Source organism: Pelodiscus sinensis, chromosome 15 (genome assembly GCF_049634645.1).
Source record: "Pelodiscus sinensis isolate JC-2024 chromosome 15, ASM4963464v1, whole genome shotgun sequence".
Classification (NCBI taxonomy): Eukaryota; Metazoa; Chordata; order Testudines; family Trionychidae; genus Pelodiscus; species Pelodiscus sinensis.
The window spans coordinates 7,539,616-7,552,214 of record NC_134725.1 but is presented as its reverse complement, the minus strand read 5'-3'; the positions used below and the strand labels follow the sequence as shown (position 1 = coordinate 7,552,214).

The 12,599-nt window shown below is 41.2% G+C and overlaps 2 protein-coding genes across 4 annotated transcripts in view; one reads left to right on the top strand and one right to left on the bottom strand.

Annotated features, from left to right (window-relative positions):
* GNAZ (G protein subunit alpha z) overlaps positions 1-8,251 on the top strand; it is a 151,238-nt gene extending 142,987 nt beyond the window's left edge. For both annotated transcript variants that reach the window (XM_075898003.1, XM_075898004.1), the window contains one exon: positions 7,725-8,251. In XM_075898003.1, the coding sequence (XP_075754118.1) occupies positions 7,725-8,069 (345 nt within the window). In that variant the 3' untranslated portion in view covers positions 8,070-8,251. The remainder of the gene's footprint in view (positions 1-7,724) is intronic.
* LOC106732182 (radial spoke head 14 homolog) overlaps positions 1-12,599 on the bottom strand; it is a 212,435-nt gene that overhangs the window by 170,070 nt on the left and 29,766 nt on the right. The gene's annotated exons all lie outside the window — the stretch shown is intronic.

The following is a 12,599-nucleotide window of genomic DNA, read 5'->3' as shown; positions in this document are numbered from 1 at the left end:
GATCCTAAATTGCTCCAAGGGCTCCAACTGGTTAGGAGAGCATAAAGATGGAAAAAATCCATTTGATTTGAGGATTAGGATAGTAATATGAAAAAGTGGGTTGTGCCCACAAAAGCTCATGTTACCATCTACATGTTTTGGGAGGGTATGTCTATACAGCTGTTATTTCAAAATAACTTTACCAGCTTCTACACAGCCAAACCGATATTTCAAAATTAAATCAAAATAGCCAGTGCTCACTGAACCGCAGTGAGCCCCGCTTGCCAGCCATGCTGTCCAGCACTCTGCGCATGCGCAGATTGTTCTGCGCATGCGCAGATCGCCCGAACCCGGCTCTTCCAGGTTGCAATCTACTCGTCACAGGCGTGTAGATTGCATTATTTGTCAAGCCCTGAAAATAGTGAAGGGCTTATTTCGAAATTGTTAAACCTCATTCTACGAGGAATAGCACCATTTTTGAAATTGCTATTTCAAAATAAGTGCTGTGTAAATGCTTATTCGAAATATGGGGCCCCGCTGGCCACTCTGGCCCCAACCAGGAAAATTCCTCCTCCCTCTCCTTAGCTCCCCAGAACCCTTAAAGGGGCAGACTCTGCCCACAGTGCCTGTGCCAGCTCCACACCTGCCAGCCCAGAGCCAGCAGTCGCTGCACCTGACCCAGTGGCCCCAGCATGAGCCAAGCAGCCAGTGCCAGTCAGCCCTCCACTGCTCCCCAGGACCAGTCTGCCAGCTCCCAGGAGCCTGCCAGGAGCCGGAAAAGGCAGGCGTCTTCCTGGTCCAGTGTGGAGATCATGGACCTAATTCAGGTTTGGGGGAATGCCTCCAATATCCACGATCTCTGCACTAAACGGAGGAATGCAACCGTGTAGAGGCAGATTGCTGACAGCCTCCCACCAAAGGCTACATGCAAACCCAGGAGCAGGTTCGCATGAAAATAAAGGAGCTGCAACAGGCCTATGCCAACGCCACAGAGGGCAGACCCAGACCCAACCAGGGGCAAACCCAGTCCTCTGCCCCTATTTTGATGCCCTGGACCGCATCCTGCGGAGCAGGATAGTCTGTGCCCCTCATGTGGTCATCGACCTTGGGAAAGAAGGCCCTGACCAGAAAACAGAAGAGGAGAAAAAAGAGGGCCAGGAGCCACAGGAGGGAGCATGCTGCGCACCCAGGATCCCTGACATGTCCCAGCAGGCCTGTTGCCGGTGTCTTCCGAGGCCGGGGAGGTAACGACATGTGAGTGCCATCACTGTCCCCTTATGTGGGGGGAAGGGGGAGGGGGAGAGGAAGAGGGAGACCAGGGACCATGTGTGTGGCCCTTGCTGACCACGGATCACGCAGCAACCTGTGCATGTGCTGTGCCACCCCTGGGTACGTGGCCCCAGCTGGCTGCCACACAGGGGCCTTGGTCTGTTACTCACTCGCGTGTATGTATGAAGGCACATGACATGCTCCTGACCCCAGGGTGGGACACTGCACAATGCCCTCCCTCCAGAAGCCCCCTCTACACAGAGACAGGGCACATCTCTCCCTCCCACTTCCACACTATATACAGCACAGGGGCATGGGTGCAGTCCTGGGCCAGCTCCCACTCCCAAGGATAGCAGGACATGCTGAACATGGCCTGTGTGCAAGCACATAGGCTCCGATGGTGCGGAGACCTGCTGTCCTCACCTTGCAGAGCGGGGCTGGGCTTCACCCACTGTGTCCCCTGGGAGAACTGACCACTTCTCTTGTTTCTCCACAGCTGCAGCAGCTGCGAGTGCAGGGAGCACCAACCCACCCCGGACATCCTGCCACACCTGGGCACTCAGCAGACTGACTCTTAACCAGGAGGAGTACCAGCGGCAGCACCTGGGGATACTTTGAGGCCTGCACTGCACTCTGGACTACTGGGTGCATGAAGACTTGCAGCTCCAGCGGGAGAGCTGCCGGGAGCTGCTTGCCCAGGGCCATGCAATCTGTGAGCACCTGCAGACCCTGGTGCACAGATTGGTGCCTCCTGCCACTCTAGATCCTGCTGCCTCCCCAGCTACCGCTCCTCTTCCCACTTCCCTCCCCCTCCCCCCCCGGGGACACCGAGGCCCCCGCACCTGCAGTGCTGGGAGACAGGTGGGCTGGCAAGATCCCCAACCCTGAGCTTTTTCTCCCCCTTCCTCCTCTTGCCTCCCCTTTCTAGCTCCCTCCTCCCAGGTTTACCCCTCTCCTCTCCCACCCTCTCGCCTCCCCTCTCCCGCCTTCATTCCCTCCTCCCTCCAGTTTTATTCAATAAAGAGAGTTTGTTTTCTTCAACACATGTATCTTTATTGTACATCAGGAAGGGGGGTAAAGGAGGGATAAGTGGAAGGACGTGAGGGAGGAATGAGGCACAAGCCCCCAGTGGGGCACACCAAAGAGATTGTTACTGCATCATACATTACATGCACCGAATCTCCCAGTTCTCGATGCAGGCTCTAGCAGAGATGTTACAGCTGCTGGCTTAAAAGTCCTTGTTGCGCATCCTAGATCAGGATGGGTCCACAGTTCTTTCAAGCCCTTCGATCCCTGCACTGCTGCCTCTGGGATGAAGTGCTGAGCTGAGTACCAAGATGGAGTCAGCCACATGGCATCTTTATACATCCTTCCTGGTCTCTTCTTGGCTGCGGCAGGTCACTTGGCCAGCGGCCTATCACTGTGTTCCCTGCTAGTAGCCCTTAGGTGTCGGTCACCATTCCCGAGGTGGGTCCTTGGCCCATTGAGTGCTATTGTCCCACAGGGCCTCGCTAATTAGGCCGGGCTCTGCCCAATGCTCAACCACATTCAAAGAGACTTCCAGTCTCCATACAGATTATAGATTCTAACTACACACACAGACAATATACAGATATATGAAGAGCAAATACAGAATCAGAAGAAAGTAAGCTTTTGTTTGACCCCTCACATGGCCCCCTTTTTACCACTTTTGGGGCAAACACCCCACCATGGGTGCAGCAGTGACCTGGCTGCTCCCCTCACAATCCAATAATGTGACAGCGAGCAAGCAGGGAAACCTGAGAACCAGGTGTCATGGGGGGGTCCCTTTAAGCACAGGCCTCAGATATCTTGTGTAACTGCTGCCTGAGGCTAACTCCTGACCTGATGCCCTGCCGGAACCAGTTGCCGCCGGCATTAAATGTGATTCAGAGTCCGATCAGTGTGGATGCACTATTTCGAAATAGCAAAACACTATTTTGAAATGCATTTTGTGTGTAGACGAGGTATTTCGAAATGACTATTTCAAAATTAGATATTTTGAAATAATGCTGTAGCGCGGACATACCCATAGTCTTTAAAATGCTACTAGACTATTTGTTGTTTTTACAGACTAACTAGGCTACCCCTCTGAAGATGTTTAAGCATGTAATCTTTTGTGTTCAATGTAGGTTAGTGTCAGACAGGGAGCATTTTATGCCAGCTCCACATATGATATATTTGTATTATGAATATCATTAAGGGTTTAAAGCCTGTTTTAATTCTCTCTATCCATGTTGTAAATGTTCAAGAAATAAAGTAGCCCACCTTGTATGCAAGATTGCATCAAATTAGCAGCTTGTATTTACACACCCACACTAGATCTTGACAACAGGCACTTGCATAAGTATGTATTTAGGTGTTCTTTGATCCTGTTCAATAAGTCAAGCGGGAATGTTTGTGTGTAAATACCCAAATGACTCCAGCACATGATGGAGAAAGATTATATAAAAATGTATGATATTTTAGTGTTGCTGATGGCTTTTTTCTTCATTTCAAAAACATAAGAAGATAAAAAATAAATTCTGCTTTCAAATGGCTCATAGAATATTTTCTTTTTATCTTGAAACCACATGGAAATACAGTATGCCTCTAAATCTAATTGGTTCTATTTGACTGTATTATAAAATGTTAAACTATAATGTTTCTAACATTTTCCCCATGTCCTTTTCTGATTTTTTTTTTTTTTTTTTTTACATTTGTCACTCCTTCCTCACCCCCTTCTTTTCAGTTTCTTCATCCTTCATCAATGCTCTTTATTTCGGGGGGGCGGGGTTCTGGCTTCTTTTTTGTGTCTGTTTTGTTGCCACTTGTTTTTCATTTCTTTTACTTTCCATAACCATTTTTCTTAGATTAAAAGGGGGGGGAAGTCATAAGAGACTATTTTTCAATCTTTCTTCCTGTGTATTTTTTATCTCTTTATCATTTAATTTCCAGCTGCAATCTCCTGTATAAAACATTCCTCATCAGCTGCAACCAACTCACATCTCAATAAAAGCACTACAACTGAGGCAAGCCTGAAATTGTAAACATTCAAAGCATATTCTGTGATCTCAAAAGTAGTTTTATGGGTTAATGGGAACAGAACTCTCTCATTTTCAAGGCATTTCAACTGTAATATAGAAATAATTAGAATCCAGATGCAACCTTTACTTGGGCATTTTGTAATTTTTTAGTACTTCGCTTTGCAAATGTAGCATTCTTTTAATACAGTGTTTTTTACCGATCTATTTATTTTCATTGGTTTCAAGGTTTTCCATATATATCTTTTTGCCACTGCATATCATAGTATAGTATAAGTATGGTATCTTCTTTCCTTCTTTGCAGACAAACAGTTTCTTAACCACATCCTGACAAAAGGTTTAGTCATAAATTGGACATAAGATTTGAGTAGAAAAACATAGCTGCATAAATAAATAGAATTCTTACTGGGAGTTATTGACTTCAGTTTACTTTATGCAGGTCATGCGTACGTACACAGTGAACTGTTCTAAAGGTTAATAACACCTTTCCAGTTTTTCAGAAATAGTGCATTATTGTGGCATTGTCCACACTTTCTGGATCATTTCATGGCAGTTATAAGTCTAATAAGATACTAAATATACTTAGGATTCTTGGGGCATGTCTACATTAGGAAATTATTTCAAAATAACTAAATTTGACTTTAATTCCAGATTTTACAAAATCAAAATGGTGTGTCCTCACTATGAGGAAGCCTTGAAATTAGTATGAGGCAGGTTTTGTTAATCTGGACGCGCTACGACGACTTAGAGCCCCAGAAAACACTGGGGAGTAATTAGTTTGAATTACTCTGGCAAATAGTTATTTCAAAATAGCAACACCAGAGCATCCAGACTAACACTACTTTGAAATAATGACAGAAATGTAGCCATGTTAGTCTGGTGTAGCTGAAACAAAATACAGGACTATTTCAAAATTAGCATTATCCCTCAGAAAAGCAGGAGTACAGATTTTGAAATAAGTGGCCTGTTATTTTGAAATAATAAGGACGATAGTGTGAACACTCTGCTTATAAATTCAACCTGATGGGGGTTATTTTGAAATAATGCCCTACCATAGACTAGGGCTTGCAATGTTTTCAAGGCTCAACATAAAGCACTTTCTCTTATCTAGATTAAAACAAATTGAGATCTTGTGAAGTTTGACTTAATATTCATCAACATATATAAAAAGAACCAAAATGTACAATTCAAATATTTTATAAATTCTTGTCTGATCTTGTGATTTTGAAATCACAGCAAACCGTTTTAGACAACATTTTTTCATTGAGAATCTCACTATGTGAAAGTTAATGGTGTGTCTCCATAAAGTGTGGCAGTGGTACACACATGCTGACTGGACACTGAAGGCTTTTAATTTTTAATTAAAAACACTGAAAGTTTAAGAGCAAAAGAGCTGACTAAAGTTTTGATCCTGGAGTCCAAATAGAACTTTTTATGGGAATTAGTACCTAATCTACAATGTGTTAGATAGGAATATCCTTTAGTCTAAATATACATAATCAAGAGATTTATTTGTCTCCTTTTTGGACAATATTTAGTTGAAGCGTCAACAGCAGCTGCAACAATTTCCTTCTCTGCCCAAAAAATTGTACTTTGAAAAGGAGAAGGTCCTTTGTGGCAGTTAGCCTTCCAATAGTTATTGGCACCACAGAAAGCTCCAACTGCCATTATCTTCAGGGGCACAGCCCCATGTGGATTAATTAAATCCATGTATTCCAAAGTAAATGAAGCTAAATCAAATTAAGGCCACCTTAATTCTGAATGATGGTTTTTCAAACAGAAGTTTAGTACAGTTTAACCAATCTACTTAAAAGAAATATTTTTACTTAATTTAGATTGTCTATGATGGCCCCATTGTAGACAACCGTTATTTTTCACAGCAATGATAATGTGGAAAAATGAAGAAATTCAGCATCAAGTCCCTTGAAGATATAGTGAGTCAGGAGAAATTTCAGAAAAGTCATCAAGAGAGGTTCACTGCTATCCCTACAGCTGATGATGACCATGAAAATTGCAGGAAGAGTTTAAAGACTGCCATTCTCTTGGCATGTGCTGAGTCCATTGTCTATATTGTATGACATCACCAAGACTGATTTGATGGAAATGATGCTGAGATTCAGGGGAACTGCTCAACCAGAAAAGAAAAGTTCAATGCACATGGCAAAACTGCATCTTACACCAACAGAAGAAACAGCAAAACAAGTAACTTAAGGCTGAAGCCCAAAGGAAAATCCATGACATCAAAAATAAGTCGTGGTGAGAAAAGGCCAAGGAGATTGAGCTTTATGATGATAAACATGACAGGAAGAGCTTTTTAAAGGCAATAAGAGCCAGTTATGATTAGGGATGTAAAAGTGAAACTGTATATACAGTCAACCCATCAGCCTGGGCTCATTGATTAAACTTCATGGTTGCACACAGGCTCCCGGTATGTACAAGGAGCCGGTTAAAAAGCCCCCACACAAACATACATTTACTCCTTTTAATCAGTTAACTAGTTAATCAAATTGTGTCTTCATTTTTACTTGCCCCTTCTGTCTGTGACTAGAATTTGGCTCTCTGGAGGAAAATATATTTTATATACATACACATGTGCACGCACACACAGACATCCAAAGTCACTATTATACAAGGGGAAAGGAAATATAAGAGCAAAAGGAATCAATTCAGAAATGAATTAAAATACTTAATTTGTATATACAACATGTTAAAGCTTCAAGACCAGACAATACTACGTTGATATAATATGCTAGGATGGGGATAACTGTAATAAAATAGTGAAGAGATACATTAATAGGAAGAGGAAGGAAAGAATGCAGCAGGGGAAAGGAGGAAAAAAGGTTAGGTGGAATGGAGGGCTGGCATTCTTTGAGCCATCTCAACATTTATTATTCAAATTTGTCTAGAAACAGGTTCCAAATTTCTTTAGACTCATGTAATTAATCTTTAAGCAGTAAGCTATTATTTCTTTGGCTGCTAAATGAGAAAGATGTGAATTCCATTAATCTATACTGGGTATAAACTTACTCTTCTATTTTTATAAAATTATATGCGTGTTGGTCATTGCAGCCAAACAAACACGTTTGTAATGCTAGCCTGATTGTGGAAAAATTTGAAGAACTACAGCAGCCATTCTTAAAAACATCAGGCTCAAACTTTGCCTTACAGTTACCTATGATTAAAACAAATAATCAAACTAAATGAAGCTGTAATCCATGGTGAGCTGCAATATGTCAAAAGAAGTGAATTAAGGTTCCTGAAAATTCATGCTTATATTAGATGTACAGTCAGCAAGATAGCTGGCATGAAAAGCAGATAAGAACATTCTAAACAAAAGGGAATTTGCTCACCAATAACTGTGATTATGTATTTATAGGAATTTTGTATAATTGTGTTTAAATACTGTTGGTAACATTGTTGTTTCCTTCATTGCAGAGTCGAATGGCAGAGAGTCTGCGTCTCTTTGACTCCATTTGCAACAACAACTGGTTTATCAACACTTCCCTCATTCTCTTTCTGAATAAGAAAGATCTATTGGCAGAAAAAATCCGGCGCATCCCACTAACAGTCTGCTTTCCTGAGTACAAAGGCCAAAACACTTATGAGGAGGCAGCAGTCTACATCCAACGTCAATTTGAGGACTTGAATCGCAACAAGGAGACCAAGGAGATTTACTCACACTTCACCTGTGCCACTGACACCAGTAATATCCAGTTTGTCTTTGATGCGGTGACAGATGTCATCATTCAGAACAATCTCAAATATATCGGCCTCTGCTAAAAATCCATGGGCCTCAATCTATTTTCCTGAGGTGACACAAAAGAGGTTGACCACCTCCATTTGTGGTGGAAACAGTGGGGCAGAACTTGGAAGCCCAAGGAGAGGAAGGGGGAAAACTGAATAATGTTCACAGCCCCCCATCCCTCTTCTCCTCACCACATACATTTTTTTTTTTCCAAAAATACGTGTTTTGGAAGGTGCAAAGCCTCCAAAAAAAAAAAAAAAAAGGATGAGGTGTAACTTTGTGGAAATGTTTTCACCACAATCACTGCTGGCTCATTCTGTTTTTTCATTTTATTTTCCTAAAATAGCAGAGCTACCATAGTCTATGTAAAAATAATACTTCATCCAGCTGTCCTAAAAAACATTTTGATGCCAGGAAGATGCAGAGCTGTTGAATGGAAGATAGGCCTGGCTTGCAGGGTTTTTGTTTTGTTTTGTTTTTCCCATAGGAGAAAACTAAAAGCCTTTAGCTCCAATCTAAAGGCTACAAACAGGAGAATTTCAGTAAAGCCTTCCTCACAGCTGTACAGAAGGAACATGTATCCACCATACTGGCACACAAACACATGCGATATATACACACCTACATCATGTATAAAAATGCATATGATGCACAGCATATACTATTTACACACTTCTGCTCTGCTTCACTGTTAAAGGAACTGTTGGTACAGAACTATTCTATGATTTCTAGTCTGACCTTTAGCCCTTTCTTCAAAGCTTCAAAATATACAGCAAAACTACATGAAATGAATGAAAAAACTAATTACAACTAGGAGAAATCAAGGTCAGTGTTTCTTCTACTTGTGAGGAATTTTATATATCAAGAGTTCTTTACTCCCCCCCCCCCAAATCATGTGATATTTCACACAAACACACACAAAAGAAAAGAAAACCCTGAAAGTCAAAAAAGCGGTGTTATTTTTTAACATGCACTCATACACAAGTTAAAAATCACAAGGCAATTTTTAAAATATTGTTTAAGTGTCTGGATTGCTGAGTGTGAAAGTTGCCAATGGACAATTCTACTCCATTGCTCCAAAGAAATTCTGGGAAATATGGTCATATTGTAACAGCCTACCCACGGAAATGGAGCCAATGAGACTGTGTATTATATAGCCTCTAAAGTTTTTTTCTTGTTTTTTTTTTATTTAAAAAAATGTGATGTATTATTAGAAGGTTAACAGATGAGCGATATGAACAATAACTAAATGTCTTGATATTTGAATTTAATAATTTAAATTATTTGCAGTTTAGTGAAATTAAAGAAACAGAAGAGATGCATTCCTCAGTTCCAGGTTTCATCTCATACAGAAATACTACTGGACATAGCACTGTTCCAGAGAAATTATGGCAAATTTGTATGCCTCACGAGCTCTGTGGGACTATATTGGAAATCTCACATGAATCAAATGGGCCTAAATCTGTGGTCATTCAATTCTTCTCCTTCCCTACCCTCCCACTACTTCATAGAAAAGACTTCTTACAGACTTCAATGTAAAGTCAATGTGTAAATATTCGTTCAAGAATTGTAAAGCACATTTACCACATTCTAGAAAATCTCCCTTCCTTTGTTCCCCACAAGTACCAAGATTAGTGTGAGAATTCTCAGCCAAGGGCTCTAAGAAATTTAAAAGAAAAAAATTAATTATACCATCAAAGTTAAAGGTTGTCCACATTAAGAAAATAAATAATCTGAATGATACTGAACTGGGTGGTCTGCAGTGTGCTTATTTATTGGTGTACAATTTAATAGTTTGCACAACTGAATGATGTTTCTGTATCTATTTGCCAAACTGCAGAATTTTGTTCATTTACTACAAATCTTTTTCACAATGCATCCAGCAAGATTAAGGATAATCTTAGTACACAAAAAAATTATATTTAAACCCCCAAACTAGGTCAGAGAGGACGTTTCTCCTTTTGACAAAGCCATCACAAAATTCACGATGATTCCTCAGAAAAGGGCCAATAGTAACTCTAGGAGGGGTACTGCAGTTAAAGACTGAGAAAGTACTCTGCAGAGGAAACTTCCATGACACCTACCTGCCTTGCCTGGCTCTATGTGATGCTTTTACAAGTCCCATGTTCAGTAACATATGTCTATATATAGATATATATATAGCCGAGATTTTAAAAAATTCATTCCTAAAGTTAGACTTCTAAATCCATATTTAGGTGTCTGAAGAAATTATCTGATTTTTCAAAAGTGCTGAGCTCTCAGCAGTTCTCATTAATATCAATAGGAGCTGCTGGTTGCCTAATACCTTTGAAAATCAGGCCATTTATTTAAGGATCTGAGTATGGATTTAAGAGTATCCTCTTTTCAAAATACTTGCCATATATGGTGGATTTTTCAAAGAAGCCCAGGTGATTTAGTCACAAAATCCTAATTACAAATTTCAAAAAATTGCCCTTAGTCTTTTTGGAAATCCCATCCATCTATAATATCACAAACAAAACTAAGTTAACAAAGCAAACACCACTTACCTAAAACTATAAACATATGGAAGGAAGAAGATAAGGGAAATCTTCAGAATTCATTAACACATTCAAGTAATCTACTATTACATTATATAAAACATTCACTTCCACCTCTTTTGGGTACCAAAAAGCAATATATGCTTCCCCTATGCTCACTCTAATGCAAAACCTTATCGCAACTTTATGCCCCTTTGTATCAAAAAAGTGGCACACCTGGCTGTCACATATTCCTCATGAGTAACATTATTCCACCTTAATAATGCAGAGATTGTCATTAACATTTTGCTACCACTCTTTCTGTATGAACTGAAGAGCATATAAATTAACAGGCAAAGAGAAAACAGCACAAGAGTAAAATAATGGTATTTGATTTCCTTAACTTACGAAGGTAAACAATCCAGTATTAGAGAAACTTCCCAGACACATAGGCCTGATCTACAATATGCTCATTCAAAGAGAAAAGAACTTTTAGCTCTGAAGAATTCAGTGCTTAAATTGGAGACCAGAGCAAAAAGAGCAACATAATCAGTCCAGACAAATAATATAAACCTATAACATGATCTGAAGGCACAACAGCTGCTGCAGCTGTAGCAACATGTCAGTCTGGTCTTTTCCTTCTTCCTTTCTCCAGTTATTAAAGATTTTGAAAATTTTAGTCTCTGGAAAGATCTTAGACAAAAAAATATACTTGGAGGTAAAGCCTGGTTTGATTTGCAGTGTTTCAGCCTTGTTGATCACGTTTAAGATCAGCTGTGGAAATACAAATTTTACTGTACATTCCCTTCTTTTGTAAGTACCTAGGGGAAACCCTTAGATTTGCCTCTATACATTTCACCATGCATGCATCCAAAGTCACACCTTTCCCATCCTTTATTTAAGAACCCATCCTTTTTCAATGGAGTCAGAAACTTCCACATGGAGCTTCATATTAGCATATGAGCAATGAATCTCAGTTTACATGTGACCAGGATTCATCCCAAATTTGGTGTTCTGGTGGGCTAAGATTTTCTTAAGCAAGATGGTGGCAAAGTCTAATAGGAATTTGAGATTACTGCATGGGGTAAAGTACATTCAAAGGCATTGGTCTGAGTTTTCAACAGCACTGGCAGTACAAAAGTAGTCAAACAATATTCTGTATATGACAAGAGTGGCCAGACAGCAGCTTGTGAACCACATGTGGCTCTTTTACAGTTAAAATGCAACTTACAGAGCACACTATGTCCCCCATTTTCTGCCTACCAGACTGCTGAGGGGGAAGAGACTTGGGGCTTCTACCCTGCAGGAGAGAGGTGCTGCTTGACGCTTCAGCCCTGTGCAGTAGCCCCAATCTCCAGCAGACAGCCCTTCAGAGCTGAACCACGGAGCCCTGACAGGCATGCCCAGATCTTGAGGTTTTGAAGATTATTGTATTCAGCTCAGAGTCAACAAGTCTGGCCACCCCTGGTATTTGGGCATCACTGTGTCAAGTTATAAGCTAAGCCACTTTCAAAAGAACTCGGCACTCCCCTTAATTATAAGAAAAATTTTCTCAAGTATTCAAAGTACTGACTTGGTATGGTTCCTACCATCTATAAATGCCAATGATTGATAATATAATGAATAAGTGCAAGATCTTCTACATTAGTGACACAGGGTATGTCTACACTACAAAGTTTATTCGAACTAACAGCCGTTAGTTCGAATTAACTTTGATAGGTGCTACACAGGCAAACCGCTAGTTCGAACTTAATTTGAACTAGCGGAGCGCTTAATTTGAACTAGGTAAACCTCATTCTACGAGGACTAACGCCTAGTTCGAATTAAGTAGTTTGAATTAAGGGCTGTGTAGCCACTTAATTCGAACTAGTGGGAGGCTAGCCCTTCCCAGCTTGCCCTGGTGGCCACTCTGGGCACCACCAGGGAAACTCGTCTGCCCCCCTCCTGGCCCCGGAGCCCCTAAAGGGGCACGGTCTGGCTATGGTGCCCGTGCCAGGTGCAATCCTGCCAGCACCCAGCCAGCAGACCCTGCAACTGGCACGGCACGAGCCAGCCACCCAATGCCAC